Source organism: Eptesicus fuscus, chromosome 9 (genome assembly GCF_027574615.1).
Source record: "Eptesicus fuscus isolate TK198812 chromosome 9, DD_ASM_mEF_20220401, whole genome shotgun sequence".
NCBI classification, from domain to species: Eukaryota; Metazoa; Chordata; class Mammalia; order Chiroptera; family Vespertilionidae; genus Eptesicus; species Eptesicus fuscus.
Window position 1 is genome coordinate 29,088,700 of NC_072481.1, and position 27,920 is coordinate 29,116,619.

The following is a 27,920-nucleotide window of genomic DNA, read 5'->3' on the forward strand; positions in this document are numbered from 1 at the left end:
CAAATCACCTAACACCTTGGTAAAAAGTTTGGATTTTATTCTAAGTGTAATGAGAAATTGTTGGGTTATTCTTATATAGAGAGGTGTTGTGACCTGCTTTATAATTTTTAATGATGATGCTGACAGTCTGTGGAGACAGAATGAAGGGTGAGAACAGTGGTGGGGAGACAAGGATATTGCATTAGTGTATGCTAGAAATGTTGGTGTTGTGGACTAAGAGGGTAGTGGTGAAAGTGGTCTGAAGCAGTCAGATTTGGGATGTATTTTAAAGACAGAGCTAGGATGACTTGCTGATTGGTGTGGGAAGAACAAATGAAATCAAGGATGACATAGGTTTTTGGCCTTGACAACAGGGTGAGATAGGTGCTGATGGAAATATGCAGAGAAAACTGCTGATGAAACAGGTTTTTGGATAGAACTCAAGACTTCCATTTTGGACATGGTTAAGTTTGTAATGATCTATCTAATAAAGAGGTAATATGCAAATTAGGCCGGGACTCCTTAACAGGTCACGACCAGACAGGAGGTGGTTGTGCGTGCAGGTGAGGCCCGGAGCGGAGACCGAGACAGAGACAGAGGCAGGGGGCCTGCCTGAGCTGGCACGGTGGCTCAGACAGCCCCAGATACAGGCAGGGAGGCCGGGGGACCCTGAGAGTCAGGCGCAGGTCCTGACCCCCACGGGGTGCCTTCTCACACGGCGGGAGACGGGACACCTCCTCGCACGATTTCAATCGCGCACTGGGCCTCTAGTGTCAAAAAAGGCTCCTGCATAAACAGTCTGTGTGGAACTTGAGGGAGAGATCAGGGCTGGACCTGCATGTCAGTCATAAGCATATGGTGGTATTTAAAGTCAAGGGGATGGATTAGAGAGAAAGTCAACAGGGCCAAGGGCTTGGCCCAGAGCAGTTAAAAATGTGCCAGGACACTGAAAAGGTGCAATTGGTGAAGTAGGAGAAAAGCAGATAGATGGTAATTCCAAATCAAAATGAAGGAAAAGAACCTTTCGAGCAGGGAGTGGACAACTGAATCAAGTGCTGCTGGAGACTACAAAGGCCTAACTGCTCCAGGCACTTAGGAGCTCCGTCCTCCCATCTCCAACTCCTTAATAAACACTATCTTGTGAAGGGGAGGGGTGCTCCATTGCTTATGAGTTGTGTGACTTTAGGTAAGATCAAGCTGATCTTTGCAGAATGGATTGGAGAGGGAATAGAAGAAAGTTGCCATGTTGGAGAGACCCATGTAGCAAGGATCTAAGGGCAGACTCTTGTGAGTTGAGAGGCTGACCCTCCCAAAATCTGGCCATTGTGCTTCCTCAGATTTTCCAGTCACTCTAGCAAAGCAGAATGAGCAGAGAGGGCAAGTCAAACCTCACCAATAGCGCAGAAATACCAGAATCACACACTCTAGTGCAGCCAAGCCAAGTTGTTTATCATCCTCCATTACACAACATTCTTCTTCCCTGATGAATGTATTATCATTACTAGTAACCCATCGCGTAATATCGCGCACAGTAGGCCACCCACCGCTTGCGCAGGAGCCGGCAGGAACCACAGCGCGCCGCAGGGACCCGTGCTGCTTCCACAGGAGCCAGGAGGAACCCATGCCACTTCCACGAGAGCCGGAAGGACCCACGCTGCTTCCGCAGGAGGCGGGCCCACCGTCTCCTCTCCGGGCCTGTGCTCGGCCGCGGAGGCTGCGGGAGGGTCCCCCTGTCCCCGTCCCTGTCCCTGTCCGTTCCGGCTCCGGGGAGTAGGGGGGTGGGCCAGCCCGAACGAGGCGCGGCGACGAAGCAAGCATTCCACCAGGCCGCTCACGCTGCCCGCTCTCAGCGGCCGCCCCCCTCTCTGGGACTGGGGGACTCCGGCGGGGCTGAGAGGACTGGGCACCGCCATCTTGTGGCTATGGGCGCTGCCGTCTTTGTGATGGAGTGATGGTTAATTTGCATATTGCCCTTTTATTATATAGGTCTAGAGGCCTGGTGCATGAAATTTGTGCACTCGGGGGGCGGGGGAGGGCTTGTCCCTCAGTCTGACCTGTGCCCTCTTGCAGTCAGGGAGCCCTTGGGGAATGTCTGACTGACAGCTTAGGTCTGCTCCTCCTGGGGAACGGGCCTAAGCTGGCAGTCAGACATCCTTAGCGCTGCCATGGAGGCGGGAGAGGCTCCTGCCACCGCCACTGTGCTTGCCAGTCATGAGCCCTTCTGGCTGAGCAGCGCTCCCCCTGTGGGAGTGCACTGACCACCAGGGGGCAGCTCCTGTGTTGGTCAGTGCGCATCATAGTGACCAGTCATTCCGCTGTTTGGTCAATTTGCATATTAGCCTTTTATTATATAGGATTCTTTTAAATATATTTTTATTGATCTCAGGGAGGAAGGGAGAGGGACAGATAGAAACATCAATGATGAGAATCATCGACCCGCTGCCTCCTGCATGTCCCACACTGGAGATCAAGCCCATAACCCAGGCATGTGCCTTGACCAAGAATCAAACCATGACCTCCTGGTTCATAGGGGACACTCAACCACTGAGCAACGCCGGCTGAGCTCCCTGATGAATTTGAAGTTCGACTGCACCAACTGTTAAAGTAGCCTAAACCCAATCTTAAAGACTAGTTACCTTAAAAATTAAAACCAGTCCCCTATGGAAATCCTTGCCAATCTTTTTATGGGAAGAAAAAACTTCTTTCTGTAATTCTCTGACTTAGGAGAACAGAGGGAGACAAAAGAGAAAGAAAATACACTAGCCAGTATGCTGAAACTGACTGGTTGGGTACCTGATCCAGAGAGGATACCAAAAAAGACCAATGTGATTCATTACCATCCCAACTAAAACTAATAATGACAGCATTACAATCACACAGGGTCTCCTTCCAAGAAGTTCATGATTCACTTACACATCCTCAATTCTCCTGCCACCTCCCATCAAGGCAGAGAATGGGGGCAACAAGGAGGTGACAGGTCCTTGCCGTGAGAGCTGTTTGTCAGAGTCCATTTTCAGTGAGGCAGTCCCTGGAAGTTGAGGTCGGGCGTTGGAGGCAGGGCCATTGGCTGGCTTAGCAACTTGTCCACTATGCTGATTTTAGCATCTTGCTTCTCAATGTCCTCAAAGGGAGTCCAGGACAAGTCATGCTGTAGCTTGTAGGCACCAATGAAGTCATGTGGACAACTCGTTCCCCATTCCTGAGAAGGCAAAGGGGTCAGTTCTGAGTAGGATAAGATGTAAAGACATTTCCTAATTATGCCACAAATTTCTTTTTTGGCTTTTCACTTCAGACCAGTCAGAATCATCCTGGAAAGCCTAACATTACACATTACGGATTCCTCCCTTTGCAGAAATAATGGCTGTGAAATAATTTAAGCACAGGTATGTTTTTCAGAATCATATTGGGGTTCACACAACCTCCCATTTTCTGGGAAACCATTTACCAACCCCTATGCCTACATTTTCACACACATGCCAAAAATTTCTCAATGACTAGGAGTAGATTTTTTTGTGCAAAAATAAATGTTCTTACCTTTGGAGAAATAATAGAAAAATACTGCTGACCACTCTCCCGTTGATAAAGGTAGTAAATGTTGCCAGGTTTTTTCACTATATTACAAGCTATATGGTGCAAGTCAGCATCTCTGCGAGCATCTTCTAATACCTAAGAACCACAGAGAGGTAACAAATTAGGTATTGGAGGTAACAGGCACTCATAATCAGTGATCATCCCAATTAAAATCTAGAAACTGTTTAATATTTATGATCTTGCTTCCTCCCCCATAGCAAAAAAAAATCACTGCTGGGATCAGATGATTCTGCAGAGATAAAAATTAGACTATAATTTTACTGTGCTGTAAAAATTCCTTTAGAAGAAATATATTTCAAAATGTTAAGCATTAGTGGCTTTGAGTGATTTTTATATTTCTTTCCTACTTTTCTGTAGTAAGTACATCGCTTTTATAACTGAAATCATATTTTCCCTTCAAAATGCTTTATCTCACTGAACTTACTCCTAGTGAAAAAACTTAGCTTATACTTAACCTCTTGGACTTATTTTATTTTGCTCAATACCTCTATATTTCTAGAAGGTACTGAAGACAAGCTACATGATTATAAGTCAATCCTGTGAACTAAATGAGGAAAATGAAGTCCTGCCTAAAAGCCATGACTCACCTTCCTGGCTTGTTCTTGCAAATGCTGGATTTGCTCAGCTATCACTGTTAGCTTGTTGGTGGCATTTGCCCGGACGAATTCATCAGCCTAAAGGGGAGAGAAACTGAACTGTGGGTCAAGAAAGGATCAACTTGTGATGTTCTTATTTAGATCCCATTTATGAAGAGTTGCATCAACATCTTTGCTTATGCCTAAAATATTTCCTCAACCTCACCATTCCCCCACGAATTCTCATTCATCTCAAAGCCCAGTTCAAATAGCACTGCTAATGAGAAGCCAGCCCTGACATGACCCCACACCACACAATTAAGTGCTCTTTCCTACTTCCCACAGCTTTCTGCCCTTTTCACTCTGTTCTGATCACACTGGACTTCTTTGGTCTACCCAGATTTCTCTTGCTACCAAATATACGATTATGTATATTTGATTCCATCTAATACATCCCTCCACCCCACTAACCCCGCTTATTCCTTAGGCCTCCATTTATTTTCTCAGGTTTAAACATTTCTGAAATCAGGGCTGGGTTTTCAATGAAAATCCAAAGACATGTATGATATGGCTCTTATCACCTGTTATATAAGAATCTAGCTATATACAGAGAGTATCTGGTTCCTCTGATCAATACCTCAATTGAACTTATATTTACATTCATAATTGTTATTTAAAATGTCCATGGTGTAGACCTGAAACAAAGTTATAATGTACACATAAGACTGCCTTTCATGTGCTAGAAAAATGTGTGAAAGCAAGGGAAATTGCTTAAAATAAATAAAATAAACTTGAAAGCTGGGAGATATGGTGTGACTAATCAATGGGAAGGATTATCACTCAGGCATCAGAAATCTGTCAAAAACTTTCAAGAAAAGCTGATTAATTTCCAGTGGCATACAATTAAGTTAAGAAAAAGAAATTAGGAGGCTAAACTTGAACTTGAAATAAAGAATAATAACAAAATTTGCTGGTTAGTTTAGAGAGCTTAAGGTAAAAGTCAGGTATCAGCCAGTGTTATGAGTGAACAGAAATAATTGAGTTAGTTGAGTCAATCATTTATCTGCTCCACAAATATATATTTAGTAACTACTGTGTGTCAAACACCGTGCTAAACACCGGATGCATTGACAAACATGAGAGAGAGGTCCCTACCTTCGTCAAGATTACACCATCTCTCCTAGCTTTCAAATCTAATGCAATTGTCCTTTAGAATATAAAACAAGTTGCATATGTAATTTTAAATTTTCTTGTAGCTGTGTTCAAAGTAACTAAACTTAATTCTAATAACATTTTATTTAACCAATATATCAAAAGCTTATCATTTCAAAATGTAATTAATATTTTAAAAATTGTTAATAAGCCTGGCTGGCATGGCTCAGTGGTTGAGCGTCGTCGACCTATGGACCAGAAAGTCACGGTTTGATTCCCGGTCAGGGCACATGCCCGGGTTGAGGGCTTGATCCCCAGTGTGGGACATGCAGGAGGCAGCTGATCAATGATTCTCATCATTGATGTTTCTATCTCTCTGTCCCTCCTCTGAAATAAATAAAAATATTTTTTAAAAATAATAAAATAAAAATTGTTTGTAAGATATTTTACATTTCATATTAAGTTTATATTTTATACTCACAGCACCTATCAATTTTGGATGCTAAATTTTCATTGGAAATACTTGATCTATATTTGGACTTCATAAAGTTTACAGCTGAGTTGATTCACATACTCAAATTGTTCCAAATATACTTACGGGTAAAAGTTTCCAATAACTATCAGGTTTTTTAATTAAGTTAATTAAAATTATTTAAAATTTAGTTTCTCAGTTGCACTAACCATAAATTCCAAGTCTTCAACAGCCATTATATAGCTAGTAGCTACCATATTATACAGCACAGCCCTGTAGTGAGTAATACAGACACCAAAAAGAAAATTAAAGGTAATATTACACGTACTTAGAATAATGATGCACTATTATGAAGGAAACAGCCATAATCCTATGATAGAAGCGGATCAAAGAAAACAAATGAAATAACTGGTTTAATAACAGGGAGCGGTGAGGACTGCAGGAATTGGAACCCATGTATAGAGGCACTCATTAATAATTTAGATGGGGTAGGACATAGCCTTCTACAGACAAAAGGCCTCACTCAGGATGTGACATTGTCTTGGATCTGAATGAAAGGGCCAGGCATGCAAAAAACTGGCTAAGCTTCCAGGCATTTCTGAAGCCAGTGCAGCTGAAGAGTAGTTAGTGGGGTTGGGAATGGGGAGGGTGAAAAAGAGGGCAGGGACCAGATCATGGCCCAAGACAAAAGAATTTTCATTTTGTTCCAAGGACAATGAGGTACCTTATGGCCAATGACAGAGTAGCTGGTTTCTAGAACTAAAGTAGTTCATTTTTCTTAAGGTGGTGGCAGCAAATCTGTTCCTTGTAAACATAAGAGCCTAATTAAAACAGAAATGAGAGTAACCATAATTACTAAGCACAAACTCTGGCCCAAATCATTCTGAGGCCCTTTACATATATTATGACTTAATTCTCGTAACGCCTTATGAAGTTGGATATGATAACTTCACTTTCTCATTTTAGGAATTAGACTCAGAAAGGTGAAACCACCTGTCCAAGGTTTCGCAGCTAATAAATAGCAGTTGAAGATTTGAACACAGATCAGTCTGATTACAAATTTCAGAGCTTTCTACACACATATTAATACTTAAAAGGCACGTCAGAGGTCAGTCCTGCTGGAAAGTACATTTCAGTACACAGGCAGTAAATATTCTTGATTCAATCTGTTTGTCTCTAGTGTTTTTGTTTCAGCTTCTCAAACAATGAGGCACCACAATATTGTATCCTCTATATCTCACTAGACTATAGGCTGAAGAACAAAAACTATATCCCTTCTTTCTTTGTTTCAGGACATTGTAATAAACATGATGGTTACTCAGTAACCCATGAAAATGTTTGCGTAAAATTTGGCCTTGGAAGCCTCCCTCCCAATAAGAGTGATTTGATTAAACAGACACATGACATTCTTCTAATCCAGAAAAGTTATACTTTGCTCCCTACCTGTCTAGAAAAGAGAAGGCACAAGGTTTGAATCAAAAGAGCTTTCCTAAACATTTGAATATTTCTTGGTTTAAAAAAAATTAAAAACCCTGAAGTACAGAGATGTATATGGTGAGGGAATTTGAGCACATTATTATACAAAAACCTTTGAACATAATCAAGGCCAAATGTATATTATAAGCTTTAATAGAGGCCCAGTGCACGAAATTCATGCGCTGGGGGAGGGGAGGTCCCTCAGCCCAGCCTGCACCCTTTTGCAGTCTGGGAGCCCTCGAGGGATGTCCGACAATTGGACATCCTTAGCACTGCCACGGAGCCGGCCCCGCCACCACCGCTGCACTCACCAGCACTCACCAGCCATGAGCCCAGCTTTTGGCTGAGCAGTGCACATCATAGTGACCTGCTGCTCCCCTGTTCAGTCTATTTGCATATTAGCCTTATATTATATAGGATTATTGTTGTTATTTTTATTAATCCTCACCAGAGAATATTTTTCCCATTGACTTTTAGAGGGGGAAAGAAAGAGAAGGAAGAGAGAGAAAGAAACATCGATGTGAGAGACACATTGATTGGTTGCCTCCCACACGTGCCCCCACCTACTGGGGAATGGTGCCCTTGACAGGGAATGGAAACCTGGATCCTTCGGTGAGTGGGCTGATGCTCTACTACTGAGCCACACCAGCCATGGCTATTATCTGTTTAATCCTCACCTGAGGATATGTTGTTGTTGTTTTAATATATTTTTATTGATTTCAGAGAGGAAGGGAAAGTAAGAGAGAGAGAAAAATATCAATGATGATAAAAAGAAAGAAAGAAACATCGATGAGAGAGAATCATTGATCAGCTGCCTCCTGCATGCCCCCTACTGAGGATCAAGCCCACAACTCGGGCATGTGCCCTTGACCGGAATCGAATCCAAGACTCTTCAGTCCGCAGGCTGGCGCTCCATCCACTGAGCAAAACCAGCTAGGACCTGAGGATATGGGGGTGGAGGGGTAGAGAAGGGAAGGGGGGAGAGAGAGAGAGAGAGAGAGAGAGAGAGAGAGAGAGAAAACATCGATGTGACAGATATTTGTCTCCCATCTGCCCCTGGACCAGAGGTCAAACCCACAACCTTTTGGTGTAGGAGACCATTCTCCAATCAACTGAGCCACCCGGCCAGGGCACTATCATAAGCTTTAAAGCAGCAGGACCCAGTACAAATTGAAGAAGGTTCTATAACTGGAAGTCTTGGTAAGAGATTAGATGGAATTTGGTTTTTCAGAGCTTTGGATCTAGGAGCTCTCCTAAGTCTAAACTCTGCATCTTATAAGGAAGCTGAGGTCCATAGAAAAGTAATTTGCCTCAAGTCATAGCACAAGTTAATATCAAAAGTGGGATTAAAACTCATGTGTGTAAATTCCAGTGCTTTTTCCGTTATGTCACATTTCCTCCTTATTTTACTCTTTTAGCAATCAATGTCTACGCACTGGGCTCGTAGGACAGAGAGGCCAACTTAGAGTCGTTGCCCTTCTAGATGTTAAGTTCTAAAAGCTCTCAGGTCACAGATAAAAGATCTTATGGGGAAACAGTTTTAAGTGGACTATGCATCGCTGCAGAACCTGCATTACTACACAGTGTTCTTGAAACTTCCCAGGAAACTTCTCAAGTGTCAAATGAGAAGAGCAACTTCTGTGCTGCCTACCTCACAGGGTTGTCCTAAGGCCCCAAAGAAATCATGAATACTGACAGTGCTGTGCAAACCTTCCCACCAACGGAGACTGTGGGCGCGCAAGCTGCAGCTGAAGGAGCCTTTGGTCTCAGATCAAGTTCGAGACCAGACGCGCAGTGACAATCAGGTTTCCCTGTGTGTAAAATGGAGACAAGAACACTGCTACCCCACACTAAGTGGTGGTGGGGTCCGAGTCGTAAGACGCAGGACCAGCAGTGAAGGAACATGGTTACTGACGTCCCCGGCCGCGCCTCCTCACCTTCTGTACTTGCTCTGCGAGCGCCACGAGGTCTAAGGGGTCCCCGGCCCGGTGGGTGAGGTAGGGGTTCACCAGGGCCAGGCCGGCGGGGTTCGGGGTGAGCTCCACCAGGGCTCCTGCGACACACACCCGGGAACACAGGCCGTGAGCGCCCGCCCTCGGCCTCCCGCGGAGCCCGGCAGACTAGCTGCCCCGTGCGGGCCTCTCTTCCCCTTCTGATTCCCGCCCCGCGTACCTCCCCGATCGGTCGCCGAAGGAACTTGGCTTTCAGGGACTCCCTCAGTCCGCCCGGGCGTCGCTGCGTCCTCCATGGCAGCAGCTAACCTTCCCTACCACCAGTGGCCCGCGGCGGAAGAGTATGCGCACAAAAGCCCGTGGGCGGAGCTTCCTTGGTCCCTGGCCAATGGCGTCAGAGATGCGGAGCTCGGAGGCGGGACTCCGAGTGACGCATAGGGTTCCGCTGAGGGGTGGAGCCCTGCAAGCCTTCTGTACTTGCAGCGCCCCGCCTGGGGGCGGGGCTTCAGTCGGGGGCGGGGCTTCAGTCGGGGCGGGGCGGGGCTGCCTGGGGGTGGGACTCGGGTCTCCGTGGCGGGTAGCGAGCAATCTGGTTAGGTCTGAGGAGGTGATGGCGGCACGCGTGTTGAAGCTGCTGACCACACTGTTGGCCGTCGCCGCCGCTGCCTCCCGAGCCCATGCCGAATCCGAGGCAGAGTGGGACATGTTGGCGCCGGATCTGCTCTTTGCCGAGGGGACCGCGGCCTACGCGCGCGGGGATTGGCCCGGGGTGGTACTGAGCATGGAGCGGGCGCTGCGCTCGCGGGCCGCCCTGCGCGCCCTCCGCCTGCGCTGCCGCACCCGGTGTGCCGCCGACTTCCCGTGGGAGCTGGACTCCGAATCGCCCCCGAGCCTGACGCAGGCCTCGGGCGCTGCCCTGCACGATCTGCGCTTCTTCGGGGGCCTGCTGCGCCGCGCTGCCTGTCTGCGCCGCTGCCTGGGACCGCCGGGCGCCCACTCGCTCAGCGAAGAGCTGGAGTTGGAGTTCCACAAGCGGAGCCCCTACAACTACCTGCAGGTCGCCTACTTCAAGGTGCAGACCTGTCCGCTGGCTGGGGTCCTTCTGGGCATAGTTGAAGGCGACCCAGGGGAACTTGGCGGGGGAGGGGGGAAGGGGGGCCGGGAAGTATCCGCGGAGCGGGAAGGAGGTCTCGGCCCGGGAGCTCTCCTCAGACCCAGGGAGGGCAAGGACCCTGCTGGGAGACCTGCCTAGCCCGCTTCGCATAATCAGGTGGTAGCCCCAGAGGTCCCGCCTAGGGTTAGGGCACCCATCAACCAAAACTTGGCCCGTGTTTCCCCGACAGGCTTCCTAAAGGGAACTAAAGTGGCAGCTTGGGTTTCTCAGCCTGATTTCATTGTAGTTGTCCGAGTGAGAAGCCCGGACCTTTCTGCACTGTCTTCCTTCCGGTTCGTTTTTCAGTGATGCTTTTCCTGCTGCCTGAGTGCCACAGCTTTCTCTCAAGACCTGAGGTTGCCACGTCGCCGGTAGGGGCTGTCTGGCCCCGCCCTGTGGGGGACCCTCTGGCTAGCTGTCAGGTTTCCAAAGAAATGAGTAATTTTAGGAGTTCCAGAGTGCCTTAAGTCCAAGTACACATGGATTTGGAGCGCTCCTGGCTTGCTTGATGATGATGATGATGATGATGATGATGATGATGATGATGATAGCCAGCACATACTTTCAGCACTATTTTAAATACTTTGCGTTTATTAATTCATTTGCCCAGATCCTGGCAATATCCTGTAAGGTAGGTACTACTTATTAGCCCCATTTTATTGGGTGAAAAAAGAAGGAGCTGTGCTTCATATCTGTTATGTCCATAGTTTGATAGACTTTCAATTCAGCCTAAAGAGAGACTTAGAAAACCTTTGGAACCTCAGATTTCCACCCCTCCACAAATATTTTGTGTACACAGTTCTGCTCCATTCCTCCTAATTACTCAGAAGAGTACTGGGTTTGAAACCAAAACAGTTGGGCTATCTTTAGTCATGTCACTTAGCACTTTTTAAAAGTCTTTGACAAACATTTATTGAATACCTACTACATTCCAGTTCTTGTGCAAGTAACTAAAATGCTTGACTTTATGGGTTTTTTTGTTTGGCTTGCGTTGCTGTTAAGAATCACTATAATTAGGGCTACTAAAATGATACGTACGTAGGGCTGTGGGAGCACAGAGGAGGGAGATCTAGCTTTGTCTCAGAGAAATTAGAGAGACTTGAAAAGAGAAGAGGTGACATTTGATGCTGATTCTAGATATTGCTAGAGGAGAGCACCCTCTTCCAGGTAGCGTGAGGTCAGACTGGGAAGAGAATTCTGTAGGCTTCAGGGAGCCAGCATCAGAAGTGGGTTTTAGAATGCTAATCCTGGAGGCCATGTGGAATAAGCCTTGGAAGAAGGAGAAAGTGGTGGCAGGGCGAACCATTGGACGATGAGTGCAGTTGTTCACATGAGAGAAGGAAACTGAAGGGCTGGGGGTGGAGTGAGGAGATGGGGGAGAACAGAGACAGCAAGAGCAATGCTGAAAGATGGGAGAGAGAATAAATCCATAAAAGGAATGGACTTAAGAGAATTTCTGATTTTATAATTAAGGGAACTGAGGTCCAGAGATGGGGATTATTGACCTGGCGTCACAGCTATTTTAGGGTTACAGGCTCTATTTTAAATACTTTGCATTTTTTAATTCATTTGCCCATTAGTTAATCATTACATCATCAGTGATTTAGTTTGGATTCTACATATGAACCTGTGTAACTTTGATATGCTGGAGTCCATTGCTGTGGACATTATTGGGGCCTGTAGCACATCACTGCCCTCCCTCCCCTCAGATATTTGTATAACCTCATGAGTCCTGGATTTTGAGTCTGAAGATGCCATGTCTGGATGTTGTAGAGCAAGCATGTCAAACTCAAAGGCTAACACGGGCCAAATAAGCAAGGTTTAAGTTTATGTGGGCCGCAAAAAAACAAAAGCTTCAATTTTCATAGCAACGTAGGTTTATTTTGATAGAGACATGCTGAATACAAGGGCTGAAATAAATGAATAATAAAATAATAGAACATTTTAATAAAAATTAGTATTTTCTTGAACATTAACTTACCAGACACTGAATAACTGCACAAATTAATAAGCATAACACAAATAAACCTTTTTTTCTTGTTCTCCGAAAGCAAAATATTTCCTGTTGCGCACACCAAACAAGTCAGTACAAGACTAATGACATGGCAATCAGCTGCTAAAATATTCGCTGCTGGTATTATTGGAAAGAAATGGTGTGCCTGCGCATAAGGTGTGTAAGGGAAATGAATGCAACACGATTATAGTAATCAGTCATTAGCAAACATTGTAGTTTGTTATTAATATCTAGAGGCCTGGTGCATGAAAATTCGTGTACTTTGGGGGGTCCTACAGCTCAGCCTACGCCCTCTTGCAGTACAGGACCCCTTGGGGGATGTCCACCTGCCGGTTTAGGCCCGCTCCCCAGGGGATCGGGTCTACACTGGCAGTCAGACATCCCTCTGGCAGCCCGGGAGCCCTCGGGGGATGTCCACCTGCCAGCTTAGGCCCGCTTCCTGGGGGATTGGGCCTAAGCCGCAGTCAGACATCCTTAGCACTGTGGAGGAGGCGGGAGAGGCTCCCACCACCACTGCAGCGCTCACAGCCGTCAGCCTGGCTTGTGGCTGAGCGGAGCTCCCCCTGTGGGAGCGCACTGACCACCAAGGGGCAGCTCCTGCATTGAGCATCTGCCCTCTGGTGGTCAGTGCACATCATAGTGACCTGTCGTTCCTGGTTGTCCTCCATTAGGGTCAATTTGCATATTACCCTTTTATTATATAGGATTATGTATAACAGGATATTGTAAAAATTAAGTTATGAAATTGTTATTAAAACATTTCTTACCGTTATATTGGCTGTGCCGCAAAAATATTTGTTGTGGGCTGCATGGGGCCCACGGGCTGCAAGTTTGACATGCTTGTTGCAGAGGACCTTAGTATTTTTCAGCCACCCATCTTTTCCTTGAATGTATCATTTTATGCAAAAAAAAAAAAACACAAAAAACCCACACTTTTTTGCCCTGGGCATTTTGGCTTGTGGATGGATAGAGCATTGGTCCTTGAACTGCAGGGTTTATGAAACCCCGGGGTTTGATTCTGGTCAAGGGCACGTGCCTCAGTTGCAGGTTGCAGGCTGGATCCCTGGCCCCTGATCAGGGCGTGCTGGAGGCAACCAATCAACGTGTCTCTCTCACATTGATGTGTGTGCGTCTCTCTCTCACATCAATGTTTCTCTGTCTTCTCTCTTAAAAAAAAAAAAGAAAGAAAGAAAGAAAAGAAAAATCAATGGAAAAATATCCTCAGGTGAGGGATTAACCAAACAAACTAGACACTTTTTCTAAGCACATTCTTTCTTAGACGTGGTCTGATTGTTAACTGCTCTTTCTCCTCTAACCTTAAATAAATTCTTAAAGCCTTGGATTTTCTTCAGCTCAGTCAGAGCATCTAAATCTTGAGAATACATTATTTGGGCAGTCAGTCTTCTATAGTGTTCCTTCTACAATATTACCTTTGTTTTAAAACAGAATGTTTACACTGTTGAAGCATTACCTCCTGTAATTTGGGGAGCCCCTAAACCTGATTTGGGAAATAACTGAAAATCTGCCCAGGGCCTTGTGCTTCTAATCCAGGCGTCCTCAAACTACGGCCCGCAGGCCACATGCGGGTGTTTTTGCCGTTTTGTTTTTTTACTTCAAAATAAGATATGTGCAGTGTGCATAGGAATTTGTTCATAGTTTTTTTTAAACTTTAGTCCGGCCCTCCAACGGTCTGAGGGACAGTGAACTGGCCCCCTGTTTAAAAAGTTTGAGGACCCCTGTCTAATCTCTGGTATGTAGTTCCTGCCATAGGTGTTTTCTGGGGCGGACAGGGGCGGGGGCACACTGAATGGAAGGCTCAGGAAGGCTGAGATTTCCTGTTTACTGTGGACTGCACATGTGGACAAACCTTCGGGGTTTGGCTGTGAGAAACATGTTCTTGTGCTTCATTCTTAGATAAACAAGTTGGAGAAAGCCGTAGCAGCAGCGCACACCTTCTTCGTGGGCAACCCTGAGCACGTGGAGATGCGTCAGAACCTAGACTATTACCAGACCATGTCTGGGGTGAAGGAGGCTGACTTCAAGGATCTGGAGGCCAAACCTCATATGGTGAAAACCTTTGTCTCCTTTCTTTTTATTACAGTGATACTTACTAGGGTTGCTTTCTTTCTTTCTTTTTTTCTTGTTGCAAGATCCTTTTCTTTCTTTTTTTTAATTGTTTAAAATATTACATATAGTAGTACATATATCTCCTTTTTTTTTTCCCCATTGACCTTCCCCCAGCCTCCCCTACCCCCTGTCGCATGCCCTCATCCCATCCCCCCAGTGTCTTGTGTCCATTGGTTGTGCTTATATGCATGCATACAAGTCCTTTGGTTGACCTCTTTCCCCCCTCCCCAACACTCTTGGATTGTTTTCTGATTGCAGAAGTAATGTATGTTCGTTGTATGCCATTAGAAAATTGCAGTGAAGTATAAAACTGAAAGTAATCATTTATAATACTGCCATCTTAGGAAAACCAGTAGTTGATATTTTGGCCTATATTTTAAGTCTTCTGTATGTGATTTTAAAACATAATTTGATGTCATATTCTGTGTGTATTTTTCATCATCCTTTTTGAACTAACATTGTATCATGAGCCTTTTCTCATGTCTTCAAATTTTCTTGTAAAACACAATTTTAATGGCTGTATGATAGTCCATATCATGCATAGATTGTCTTAATCTACTAGTCACAATTTTTTTATTATGCAGGTTTTGCTTTTAAAAGTGAACCGCGCACACCTAGTACATTATACAGCCATACACAGTTTTGGATTATACACCTACACACAGGTCTGGGATTGTGTTTTTAGTGATTCTGTGACAAGTGAAAATGGTTGTTGTCCACAGGAATGGGAGCTGTGTCCCACAGACAGCAAAAGCAGAGTCTGTAATCAGCTGCTTGCCGTGCCCAAGTCCCTCACTGCTGGGAAGATTGCTGTCATCGCCACAGACCGCATTCTAACATTTAAGAATTCAATTTTTTTCATTAAACTTTTATTTTGAAAACTTTAGCCCAACAGAAAAGTGAAACAAATGACAATGAACTCCCACATCTTTCATCTAGATCTAGTTACTAAATGCTTTTAAATTTCAAATGAAGCAAGTCAAGACCATTTACAAAAGGGCTTCATTATATGGCGGCCACCCTTTCCATTCATAACCTGAGATGAGCAAGAAATGAGGACCCTCATGAAGATGGGGGCTGGGGGAGGAGAGAGGGCTATCTGGCCTGCATTTGGGTACTGCTTCCTCCCAGTAGGACCAGTTCCGACTGGGGGTGCGACTCTACTCAGAGGAGCAACCGCAGGAAGCCGTGCCCCACCTAGAGGCGGCGCTGCAGCAGTACTTTGTGGCGGAGGAGGAGTGCCGGGCCCTCTGCGAAGGACCCTACGACTATGACGGCTACAACTACCTGGAGTACAACGCTGACCTCTTCCAGGCCATCACAGGTGCGCTGCTCAGAGCCCAGCCCTCAACCCTACCCCAGCTCCAAGGACAGTGTCGTGATAACACACGCACAGCATCTTCAACCTCATTTCTAAATCTCTTAAATCTGGGAATCTGACTGACAATTGCTTCCACTTGAATTTGTTCATCTTAACTGGCATTTGTAACCTGAAGATTGACCTTATTCCCCCTCTTTGATTCTTTTCAGATCATTACATCCAGGTCCTCAGCTGCAAGCAGAACTGTGTCACGGAGCTGGCTTCCCACCCAAGTCGAGAGAAGCCCTTCGAAGACTTCCTCCCGTCGCATTATAATTATCTGCAGTTTGCCTACTATAACAGTAAGGCCGACTTTCCTCTTTGCTGCTTTTAAATCAGAAGCCAAAAGCAAGGAAGCCCATACCAGCTGGGAGAGGGGGCTCTAGGACTCCCTCTCATTCCTCTTATGACATTTATAATCTAATTTTGCAACTGAATTGTTACAGCAAAGCTAGGACAACCAGCTCATAGGTCATTTAAACCAGCTCACAGGACATTTCTCAGCCCTCCCCCTTGTATAGCACTGATGCTCTGGGGCAGGTATGTGATCGTGTGTGTGTGTGTGTATGTGTGTGTGTGTGTGTCTATCTATCAATATCCAGAAAAACAAGTCAGCAGATCTTTACTGAGTTCCTACTATGTGCTAAGCATTACAGCATATTCATGAGTATATGATGTTTATAGTTCAACTATAAACTAACCCATACCAACAAAGAGGTAATATGCTATTATAATCTTCCCTTCTCTTCTGAAAAGGGAAAAGAAGGTAGGAAGACAGGAATATTCCTGAAATTGGTCTAATTTGGGGGCCAGCATTTGAATTACTTGTGAATTTTTTAAAATGTGAGCACACAGAGGATTCAAATTCTTTTGTTTCAATATTATTCTTCTATGTCTCCCCCCAAATCTGTGCTGAGAATGAACACTGGTGGTTCCTGGCACCCAGAATTAGACCTTTCTCAGCCACTTTTCTTTCCCTTTGCAGTTGGGAATTATACACAGGCTATTGAATGTGCGAAGACCTATCTCCTCTTCTTCCCCAACGATGAGGTGATGAACCAGAATCTGGCCTACTATACTGCCATGCTTGGAGAGGAGCAAGCCAGATCCATTGGCCCCCGAGAGGTGAGAAACGTTCCAGCTGAACCCAGACCAGAGGGCAGAGTGGGGTGGAGGAGGGGAGCTGGCACTGCTTAGGCGCGGTGGGGACAGGGGGCCTGGGCGGCTGGGAGTGCACTGAGCGCTTGTCACTGAGAGAATAAGGGAGCAGAGGAAGCATGGAGAAGCTTCTGGAGCCCTAACCAGCATAATTAATTAGCATGATCTGGGCCCAGATGCATGTTTTCTGAGTTGTCAAAGAAAAGCAGAATTGCCAAGCAGTACGCCTTTCTCCTATTTGGCACCCCTTACTTTGAGACTTGATACCACTTGGCCAAGATTTATCATTTTTAACATCATGCTCTTTTTTTTTACTCACAAGCTTTCTGTCTCTATTTTCCTCCCCATCCCTTCTTTCTGCCATTGTCTGAACTCTCCCTCTTTTGGCATTATTTTCCATCTCCCTCCAAAACAAGGAGAAAAATCTATGTAATGCAGTGACCAAAATGAAATGCACTGAAATGTTAGCAATGGTTATTTCTGGGTAGTAAGATTATGGGTGATTTTTGTATTTCGCTTATTTATGTTTTCTAAATTCCCTGCAGTGAATGGGTATTATATTTATAATTCAAAACACGAAAAAATTGCTGTTTTTAAATTACTGAATTTGATACTATAAACCTTGATATTTGTGTATACGTCTTGCAAAAAACCTGGACCCTTACCTTCCTGAACCCAGAGCAATGAGATGGTTGGGGTTTTTTTAAATATATTTTTATTGATTTCAGAGAGGAAGGAAGAGGGAGAGAGAGATTGAAACATCATTGATGAGAGAGAATCATTGATTGGCTGCCTCCTGCACGCCCCCCACTGGGGATTGAGCCTGAAACCCAGGCATGTGCCCTTGACCGGAATCGAACCTGGGACCCTTCAGTCTGCAGGCCGATGCTCTATCCACTGAGCCAAACCAGCTAGGGCCAATGAGGTGGATTTGAAGTCACTAGTCTGTACTCAAATCCTCGCTCTTCCACTTACTAGCCACGTGATCTTCAGCACATCATGAAGATCATAGGCACTCTGCATTGCCCCTCTGCATCTGTTTCTCCCTCTATTAAATGGGATTATGGCTCTTCTCTGTCTTCAACACAGAATGAGTATGAGGGTCAAATGAGATAGTGAGCTGACAAGTGTGTACAAAGTGTTGTGTGGACGGGTAGCATCACGGCGGTGTTGTGCCGGAACACATATAGCAGGCGGCCTGTTTCTTCACCTCCAAACTCAGCCACCTCCTGAAACGAGTGTCTTATCACCGTGGCTTTCAGTCACCTGTGTCCTGCTGGCCTCTCCCACCCCGTCTACAGTGTGTGCAAAAATGGCTGTAACTTTGGACCAGTTTTTCACTTTGTCAACAAAGAGTCAATAGCTACAGTTACTCTAGAGGCCACCCAGTTATTTATACAGCAAATATATTGGAGAAATACAGGGGGTGAGAAAGCAGGCACACTCCTGCACTGCTGGTGGGACTGTAAATTGGACTGTTCATTTAACCGGCAGTGGGACTGCAGAGATTTACCTTGCAGCTGTACTGAACAGGCATGCAAAGCTAAGTATGCACAGATGTGCACCAGAACATTCCTGCTAAATGCAAAAGACTGGAAGCAGGCTAACTGCCATCAGTTTGGAGACTGATTAAATAAATTATGACACTCATTCAGTGACCTACAAGACTATTGTATTGATTGAGCAGATTGCTGTGCACCAATATGAAATTGTCTCCATGATATGATTTTAAGTAAAGAAAAAAAATTAAATATCTAAAATAAATATATTAAATCCTATTTGTCTTTTTAAGATACATATTTATGCTTTAAATTTTAAATTGTAATCTTTCTGTACAGACGGATAAAACACTGTTCATCGGGATTACCCCTGAGGCATGGGCCTACAGGTTAGGGGTGGGAGGGAGACTGATTTTTTTTCATGGCTGTTGATACTCTGGAGTTCTTTTAGTTATAAATGTATTGTTCTCGTGTCTTTTTCAGTGCCATCTAAAACACACCTTAGGGCATGGATGGTACAGAAAGACATGTAATCCAAAATGTGTAGAACTCTAGTGCATATGAGAGTAGATAGTGAGTACAAGCTCTAGTGGAAGCAGGGAGGAAAAGCAGCCAGCTGGGGAGCCAGGGAGTGCTTCACAAAAGTGCTGTTGACATTTGTTTTAAAAAACTCCGTCAGTGAGCCCTGGCTGGTTTGGCTCAGTGGATAGAGCGTCAGCCTGCAGACTGAAGGGTCCCAGGTTCCATTCCGGTCAAGGGCACATGCCTGGGTTTCAGGCCCAATCCCCAGTAGGGGGCGTGCAGGAGGTAGCCAATCAATGATTCTCTCTCATCATTGACGTTTCTATCTTTCTCTCCCTCTCCCTTCCTCTCTGAAATCAATAAAAATATATATATATATTTTTAAAAACAATCAGTGAATGAGGCAGGAAAGGTCCTTTCAGACAGAGAGCAGCGTGTGCAAACAACATGGACAATTGTCCCATATTAATGAAAGGTGGTAATGGAGAATTACCAGAGATGAGGCCGGGGAGGGTCAGATTTTAAGGCGTCTTGAGTGCCCGACCAGGACCTTGGACTCTGTTCCATGAGATAGTGATTTTAAGCAGTAGCCTGACAGGATGTGACGGTGAATGACTCAGAATGGGAAGGTGCTGGAAGCAGGAGGCCAGCTGGAAGCTATTGTGGGGGTGCAGAGGGGAGTCAAGAGGCCTGAGTGAGGCAGTGGCTACAAGAGGGGAACTAAGTGTTCCAGCTTGGGAGACACATGCACGGTGCTGTCCACCGAACTCAGGGACACACGGGATGCTTTCCTCTGCCGGGACTCCAGCCGGGTAGCTCATGTTTCCTCTGATCTCTGGGAGAAGGAAGTAGATGATGTGGTAGTAACAGCCTTCCCATTCTGGCTGTTGTGGCGCTCACTATTGAAAAACACCACCTTTCAAATGCATGTGGCATCTTAGAGCTTACAAAATTCTTTCACGGTTTATTTCCTTTGATTCTCAAATAACTCAGTGAGGGTGGGGTCACCAGCCTACCCTGAAGAAAAATACCAAGGTTCTTCCTAGCTTTGGAACCCTGAGATCTCCAATAGAAATAGTCCTTCTCTGGCCATCCCCCGCCACAGGGAGAGGGTCACCTTGCAGTTGTCCTCTTTGGCCACTAGATGGTGACCATCTGGATTTGAGATGGCACTTCTAGTCTCTGTCTTCCTTTTTTTTTTCTTCTTTCCTTTATGGTCATACTAGTGAGTCTGGGGTAGAGAGGAAAAAAGCTCATATGGTCAAACTACCATTTTTAACTAGAACTCCCCTTCTGGGAAGAAGGTAATGAGCATTTGTTGAGCCAAGCACTGCTGGGTGCCTTACCCCCATCATCTCACTTAATCATCACCGCCATCCTGTGAGATAGGCGCTGTTCTTTCCCTTTCAGAGGTGAGGACACGTCGGCACCAAGAGATGAGTTAACTTGCACAGTGGTGAATGGCTGGTAGTGCTGACCGAAACCTGTCTCCTTGTTTTATCCCAGTGCTGGCTCAGTTCCTGACACAGTGGATTGGTGTGGAATGAATAAATGGTGGAAGGGGGATCTGCTCCCTAGCAGCCTCAGACAACTATTGGGAGGGTTAGGTGAGATAACATATCTAGCTGGTGTCTAGCACTTGATAAAGGAAGCCAATCACTTAAATTCTGCAGGAGTAAATTCCCATCTTCCTCTTGGGTAAATATAGTAGTAGATGGTATAGGACTCATTGACACCATTAACATTTTCCTTACTGCCCTCATCTTTTATTTCAACTGACGATGTCTTCTTTTTCTTTTCCTTCCTTCCGCTGCTTGGAGACTAGCAGGGCACCTAGGGAAAGATGTGACCCGGAAGGTACTTAGTCTCCCCGCCCTGGGTAAGCCCTACTGTGAGCACTTGTGGGAAGGCCAGATGCCAGACCTGCTGCTCTTGCTGCAGCTGCCCATCTCCAGGGAGGGGCATGGTCTGTCCTGAGTCTGAGGGGAGGCAGTGGGGTAATGAAAAGCACATGGGCTTTAGGATTGGAAAGACCAAGGTTTGAATGCAGGTCCCTGCTCTACCATTTCCTAAAGTGTCCCCTTTAATAAATCGTCTATCCCCTCTGCTTCTCGGAGTCTTCATCTGTAGAATGAGGATAGTAGTATCTATCTCAAAGGTGGCTATAAGGATGCAGGGAGTAACAGTCAAGTTACTCACTTCCTGAGGTTTCCTTTCTGAGCACTAAGCTGCAGAAATCAAGAAGGAACTCTCCTTTGAGAAGCATTTTCATATCTCCAGAGAATCATCAGATTTTCTGTCTTGGAGATTAATGGGGGTTTTCGGGGGGGAAGGGGGCTTTAGCCCTTCAAGGGAAGCCTGGTTATGCTGCCCTCAGAGGTTCTTCCTGAGCCATACAGGAGGCCTGTGAGCACAGCAGTGAGACTTGGTCCCCGACAGGGGAACTGACACACTAGTGATGGAGAGGAGCCTCGGTTCACCATGGGAGTGACATGTAGAAAGCCCAGGAGTTAACGGACAGGGCCAAGTTCCACGACTTTCTTCTACTTTGTTTTTCAGAGCGCCCAGGAGTACCGACAGCGAAGCCTGCTGGAGAAAGAACTGCTTTTCTTTGCTTATGATGTTTTTGGAATTCCCTTTGTTGATCCGGTGAGCCAGGGCACAGGAGCTGGGGGGATGGGGGAGTGTGAGGGGGAAAAGGATGGGGGTACTCCAGGGAGTGAGCCAAACATGGGATCTTGAAACCCATGGATGAGAGACAGAAAATGACAAAGGGGAATTCTGGGCAGCTAGCCAGAGGTGACGAGTTCATAGACCTCTCACTTCATCTCCTGGGACCACAAAGGTGATAAGGAGGCTTCTCCTGTGGACCCTGTTCTATGCATCAAGACCTGGAAGCTTAAGTAGGTCACCCTACACTGTTCATTTTTCCTGACCTGTCCTTAGGACTCATGGACTCCAGAAGAGGTGATTCCCAAGAGATTACAAGAGAAACAGAAGTGAGGACCTTGAAGAACTGCATGCTTGGATCGGTCTGATGAAGCACTGAGGCTTCTGAGCCCAGGCAGATGTGAACTCCTGGCAAGGGGTGGGCAGGTCCAATCTGGGAAGTTGGGGTGGAAGCCGGGGCCAGACCCAGAATCCAGTCCTCAGAGCAGCTGTGCTCACAGGTCAGAACGGGAAACAGCCGCCCGCATCTCCCAGGAGATTGGAAACCTGATGAAGGAGATTGAGACGCTCGTGGAAGAGAAGACCAAGGAGTCGCTGGATGTGAGCAGGCTGACCCGGGAAGGTGAGAGGACAGAGCTCAGGGCCCTGCGGCTGTCGTGGAGGCAGCAAGGCAGCTGCCCCGCACTAGCGGGATGTGCCCTGGATGCTCCAAGCTCACGGTGAGCCAGCCTCAGGATCTAAGCCATCATGGGCCAGGCCTCACCTTGCCTCGGTGTCCCTCCTAATTCGCCAACAGGACTTCCATCAGGGAAGGGCACTGAGAATTGGCTTTTGTGAAAGAAATTAGACTCTTGTCACAGTGACACTAGTTTAGGAAGTATTCATAGGGCAAAACTTACCCCGTTTCACTACTTCCAAGCTGTGTTCTCCAAAAGTCTACCATGCATCCTGTCACCAAGCCTCAAAAGCTGCAGGTGTCCTCTGGTTCTCCTCTCCTTCCCCCCGAGGCCATCCCCTCCAGCCCTCCAGGAAGGCCTACCCATGACTCTGCTCTGTTTCTCCTCTCAGCCCAGCCTTTTTCTTTTCCCACTGCCGCAGCCTGCTTCAGGCCCAGCACTGCCCTTGTCTTCCCTCTTCCTGTCTGTCCTTGCCTTTTTCCACACCGGGGTCAGCTCAGTCTTCCAAACACAGGGATTCTGACCTTTAACCACATGTTCTTCTCCCCTCCCACCTGGACTGCTCCTGTTCCTGGAGCCTCTCTTTGCCCACAAATCTTTGTTCATGCCCATCCCTCCTAAGTTACTTCCTCTCATCTCTGCCTGTGAGGCGTCTCAGATACACCCTGCAAAGCCTCCCCTGGCGAATTGGGACCCCCTCCCTCTTTCTGTTGAAATTCTTTGTATTTTCACAAGGTCTGTCTTATGCTGGTTATTTGTGTAATTGTTGAAACAGGTGCTGTCTTCAGGAGTTAACCCCTTGCCTTGCCTAGCACGCTATGGTCTCAGTAAATAGATGGAGTTGGATTGAGTCTCTAGTATGTTCCCAGCACAGAGAGACTCCTGAGAAATAGGAGAAGCATTGGCCTTTGCTCTACAAAAAGTGATTAATTTAACAAGACTGGCATGTGAAAAGAATGTGTCTGGATTTCCTTTGTTTTCTAAGTGCTTTCAGTGATATTTGTCTTGCTTCTCTTTACTCCCCAGGAGGTAGGTTGGGCAGATTGTAAGATCCTCATCCTATAAAATAAAAGGCTAATATGCAAATTGATCCTAACGGTGGAATGACCTGGAACGACTGGTTGCTATGACATGCACTGACCACCAGGGGGCAGAAGCTTAATGCAGGAGCTGCCCCCTCGTGGTCAGTGCGCTCCCACAGGGGAGGCTCCACTCAGCCACAAGCTGGGCTAACAGCACGAGCGCAGCAGCAGTGGTGGGCGCCTCTTCCGCCTCCTCAGCAGCACTAAGGATGTCTGACTGTGGCTTAGGCCCGCTGAGGGCTCCCAGGCTGTCAGAGGGATGTCTGACTGCCAGGTTAGGCCCTTTTCCCCAGGGAGCAGCCTAAGCCACCAGGTGGACATCCTTAGTGCTGCCGAGGAGTCGGAAGAGGCCTCTAGTATTAAATAAATGATGGTGATGATGATGGTAGCTAAACTTTGGAGCATATACTTTGTGCCAAGTATTATGCTAAGGATTTAATTTGTATTTTTATTTATATCAAACAGATATCACATGAGGTAGATGCCACTTTACGGATGAGAAAATTAAGACTCAGGGAGGTTAAATAACTTGCCAGTGTCACACAGCTCATTAATTCAGGAGTCAAACCCAGTTCTTCCTGACTCAGGAGCTTGTTTTAGGAAAGTAAAGGCCTAAAGAGCCAGCAGCTGGTCAGGAGTAGAGCTAGGACCAGGACTTGGATCTCCTGTCTTCCAGCTCCAAGCTCTCTCCTTTGGACCACCGTACCTTTGGAAGTGACCAAATGGGAGATTTCTCTGGTGAACAGGAAACAAGTGGAATTTCTGTTCTTGACAGGGAAGCAGTATCCGATGGAGTCTCTGGACAGAGTGGCTGCTGGATTTAGTCTTGTCATTGCTTTGCAGGTGGCCCTTTGCTCTATGAAGGCATCCATCTCACCATGAATTCCAAAGTCCTGAATGGCTCCCAGCGGGTAGTGATGGATGGCATGATCTCTGATGATGAGTGCCGGGAGCTGCAGAGGCTGACCAACGTGAGGGACCAGTGACCACACCTCTCCCCAGAACCCGGCTTCCCCCACTCAGGCTGGGGCCTGAGAAGAGGTGGTCAGCTGCCCTGGCTGACTCCACCTGTTTTTGGGCTTGTAGGCAGCAGCAACATCAGGTGATGGCTACCGGGGCCAAACCTCCCCACACACCCCCAACGAAAAGTTCTATGGCGTCACTGTCTTCAAAGCCCTCAAGGTAGAGTCAGTGCTCGGCGTTCTAGAGTGAGGGGGGGGGGGGGGCCAGGTTTGGGGCAGGAACTGGGGATGGTGGTAGAAAAAGTTAAAGATGTCTGTCTGGCCACGTTCCAGCTGCCATGGAGAGAGGGTAAATTAAGCTGAGTGAGTTTCACTTTGGAATTGTGGCTGTTAGACCAAGAGTAATAAAATGAGGCAAGCAAGGTAAGACCCATATCCAAAGCTGTGAGTGCTTTCTGAAGAACGGCTGACTCAGGGGCCCGCACTTGTGCGTGACGTGCACAGATTATTGTTAAAGAGAAGTATGAGGGCGAGGGAAAGCGGAAGACGTTGGGGTGTTGTGCGTGGGAAGCAGAGAGACTGCACCTTTGCTATAGGGATGAGGAGCCTGGGGCCTCGGGTCCCTGTTGGCCCACAAGGGGCGTTCAGGGCAGCTGACCACTGGTCTCCTTGGCAGCTGGGACAGGAAGGGAAAGTTCCTCTGCAGAGTGCCCACCTGTACTACAACGTGACGGAGAAAGTGCGGCGTGTCATGGAGTCCTACTTCCGCCTGGACACCCCCCTCTACTTCTCCTACTCCCACCTGGTGTGCCGCACTGCCATCGAAGGTAGGCCTCCTTCACCCTGCAGCCTTCCCTAAGCACGTGCCGGCCGGGCCCTGACTGGGTGCTGAGGACGTCACCAAATAAGTGGCAACAGCTGAGGCAGTTACAGTCATTCCACCTGGGCAGGCAGGTGGGCTTTCTGGAGGAGGGGATGATAGTTGTGCAGGATGAACAGCAGTAGTGGAGCGCACAGGGTTGAGAACAGGATGTGCAAAGGAGCACTGAGCAACCCGGCAGTTGGGGGAACTAAGAAAGCTGCCATTCTGGAGAGTGAGGTTAAGGGGGAGCAATCAGATCAGGCTGGTGAGGTCCTCAGAAGCCAAATTATGGGGAACTACATTCAAGAGTTTGGTTAGGCCAGTGATTCTCAATGATGGCATTGGGCACTCATGTGATTCTGTCCTGACCCCTGGGCTGATACAGCTCAGCTGGAGACCTGCTTGTTCACTGGGTATTCCCAAGACCCAGACTCATTTGGGGAAGCACTCCGCCCACCCTCCCCCCGCCCCCGCCAATGCCAACGGGAGAGCTGTGATATCTCCTGAGGCGCTCAGCACTAACATGTGTTACTTGGGTCCCAGAGACACAGGCTGAGAGGAAGGACAGTAGCCACCCGGTCCACGTGGACAACTGCATCCTGAACGCCGAGGCCCTCGTGTGCATCAAGGAGCCCCCTGCCTACACCTTCCGGGACTACAGGTGCCAGCTCGCCCTCTGAGCCCCCCAGTGCCCTGCTCTTTGCCCCCTCCCCCAACAGCTACACATACACACAGGCTTGGGAGCGGCTGTTCCCAGAGTCCAGTCCCTTGTCCCCAGACCCTCTGGATAGGAAGTCAGACAACAAGGAAACCTTTACAGTGTAGTGTGATGAGGACAGGAAGAGTGGACTTGGTGCAGAAGTCCTCCCAGAGAAGGGCCTGGTGGATTCTCTGGGGCAAGGAGGTAGGGATGGGAAGGTTGGAGTCATTTGTGAGGCTTCAAAGAAGGCTCTAGAAGGCTTTCTTCCTATGAAAGGCCCGTCTAGCTGCTGGTTGAGAGCACTTGGAGATGAAGGCACTGGACCTGTGGGTTGTCTGGGGAGCGGGAGGAGGAGAAAGTCTGTGTTGAATTCTCTCTGCCTTTCCCAGTGCCATTCTTTACCTAAATGGAGACTTCGATGGAGGAAACTTTTATTTCACTGAACTGGATGCCAAGACCGTGACCGTGAGTGTGTCCTGGTCCCCATCCTTGAGAGACAGAAACCCTCAGAGTGCAGGGCAGAGCGGCCACCTGGTCTTCTAGTGGCAGCGCTCCCCTCCCCCATCCAGGGGCTTCCAGGTGCTGGTCGCTCCTCTGGTCACCTCTGCTCTTCAGCCTGGTCTTTGGGAAGCTGGGCTGAGGAGCCACCCTCACGCGTGGACGCTAATGACCCCATGTCCCTTCTGAAGGCAGGTCACAGTCTGTCCTGTGTCCCCCTTTGTGCCCTTCAGGCAGAGGTGCAGCCCCAGTGCGGAAGGGCCGTGGGATTTTCCTCGGGCACCGAAAACCCGCACGGAGTGAAGGCCGTCACCAGGGGGCAGCGCTGTGCCATCGCCCTGTGGTTCACTTTGGACGCCAGACACAGCGAGCGGGTGAGGGCAGCTGGTGCTGCTATGCCCGGGAAGGGCCTTGTTCTCTTCCACCTCTCCCAGTCCCCTTGCCGGTGGCTTAGACATGGAAGGTGCACTGTGTCATCCGGGTCACTGCCTCATCCTCCCTGGCCCTCTTCCCTACTTGTCCTGGGGCTCCAGGGAGGGGGCGATGGGGAATGACCCTGGTTCTTGGTTCCTCTTTGCGCACCACCTCAGCCGGCTTTGCCCAGAGAGCAGGACCCGTTGGGAAGGAGATGAGCTCAGAGGCCACTGAGGAAGTCGCCCCTGAGCGGTGGCGAGTACCTGGTCCAGAGGCCTCCCTGAGTAGCAGGGGTTTGTCCTTGCAGGACAGGGTACAGGCCGATGACCTGGTGAAGATGCTCTTCAGCCCAGAGGAGATGGACCTCCCCCAGGAGCAGCCCCAGGAAGCGCAGCAGGGGCCCCCCCAAGCTGCAGAGGAATCTGTCTCCAGCAGTGAGTCAGGGCACAAGGATGAGCTCTGACCGTGTCCAGCTCACCGTGGACTGGGGATTAGACCCGCCGTGGGAAACTCTGGCCTACGGCCTGGACTGGCTGGCCGCTGGGGGCCACAGAGCAGTGGGCACTTACATCTGCTGCCCAGCGAGAGGACCCTGCTCACAGCCGCCCGCACGGTGCTACTGCTCTTGGAATGGACAAGGCAGGACGGCCTGCTACCCTGGACATGGCTGAGGGCTCAGGACGCAGGCTCAGAGCCACCACGGGGTGCCTGCTCAGGCAGCCGCGTGACAGTGATACAGTATTTAAGTGTCTGTGTAGACAACCAAAGAATAAATGATTCGTGTTTTTTACCCAGTAGTTTGTTCAGAGAATAGAAACATGCCCACCTGCCCGAGAGGTCTCACTGGGTAAAAATTGCTCTGGGCAGGACACAGGCACAGTGGGAAGAGGCCAGGCCCAGTACCCTGCTTCTCCACTTCCTGTGCAGCCCAGGCCAGAACTTAACCTTGGGGACCTCGAAATTGTCTTTTTTTTTTTTTTTTTTTTAATATATTTTATTGATTTTTTTTTTTACAGAGAGGAAGG

General features: G+C 47.6%; 2 protein-coding genes across 2 annotated transcripts; one reads left to right on the forward strand and one right to left on the reverse strand.

Moving 5' to 3' along the window:
• Positions 1–2,861: 2,861 nt before the first annotated feature.
• C9H1orf50 (chromosome 9 C1orf50 homolog) lies at positions 2,862–9,533 on the reverse strand. Its single transcript, XM_008151275.3, has 5 exons — positions 9,418–9,533; positions 9,183–9,298; positions 4,158–4,244; positions 3,514–3,645; positions 2,862–3,178 (listed from the first exon to the last, which is right to left on the reverse strand). Exons 1-5 carry the CDS (start codon positions 9,491–9,493, stop codon positions 2,993–2,995), a joined length of 597 nt encoding a protein of 198 aa, XP_008149497.2. The 5' UTR covers positions 9,494–9,533; the 3' UTR covers positions 2,862–2,992.
• Positions 9,534–9,784: 251 nt separating this feature from the next.
• On the forward strand, positions 9,785–27,684 carry P3H1 (prolyl 3-hydroxylase 1). Its single transcript, XM_008151276.3, has 15 exons — positions 9,785–10,269; positions 14,279–14,431; positions 15,626–15,815; positions 16,022–16,153; positions 16,837–16,976; positions 21,590–21,679; positions 21,977–22,029; positions 22,201–22,322; positions 24,303–24,430; positions 24,546–24,641; positions 25,098–25,248; positions 25,827–25,944; positions 26,373–26,448; positions 26,715–26,855; positions 27,203–27,684. The coding sequence occupies exons 1-15, from the start codon at positions 9,808–9,810 to the stop codon at positions 27,356–27,358; spliced, it is 2,208 nt and encodes a 735-aa protein (XP_008149498.1). The 5' UTR covers positions 9,785–9,807; the 3' UTR covers positions 27,359–27,684.
• The last annotated feature ends 236 nt before the right edge of the window (positions 27,685–27,920 follow it).

Bases quoted from the DNA above. Each gene is read 5' to 3' on its own strand.
- P3H1 (XM_008151276.3), top strand. From the start codon at position 9,808: ATGGCGGCACGCGTGTTGAAGCTGCTGACCACACTGTTGGCCGTCGCC. The intron at 16,154-16,836 runs GTAAGGCCGACT...TTCCCTTTGCAG, and splicing joins GCAGTTTGCCTACTATAACA to TTGGGAATTATACACAGGCT. The intron at 22,030-22,200 runs GTGAGGACCTTG...CTGTGCTCACAG, and splicing joins AGATTACAAGAGAAACAGAA to GTCAGAACGGGAAACAGCCG.
- C9H1orf50 (XM_008151275.3), bottom strand. From the start codon at position 9,493: ATGGAGGACGCAGCGACGCCCGGGCGGACTGAGGGAGTCCCTGAAAGC. The intron at 9,299-9,417 runs GTACGCGGGGCG...TGTGTGTCGCAG, and splicing joins TTCGGCGACCGATCGGGGAG to GAGCCCTGGTGGAGCTCACC. The intron at 3,646-4,157 runs GTGAGTCATGGC...TGTGGTTCTTAG, and splicing joins TGCAAGAACAAGCCAGGAAG to GTATTAGAAGATGCTCGCAG.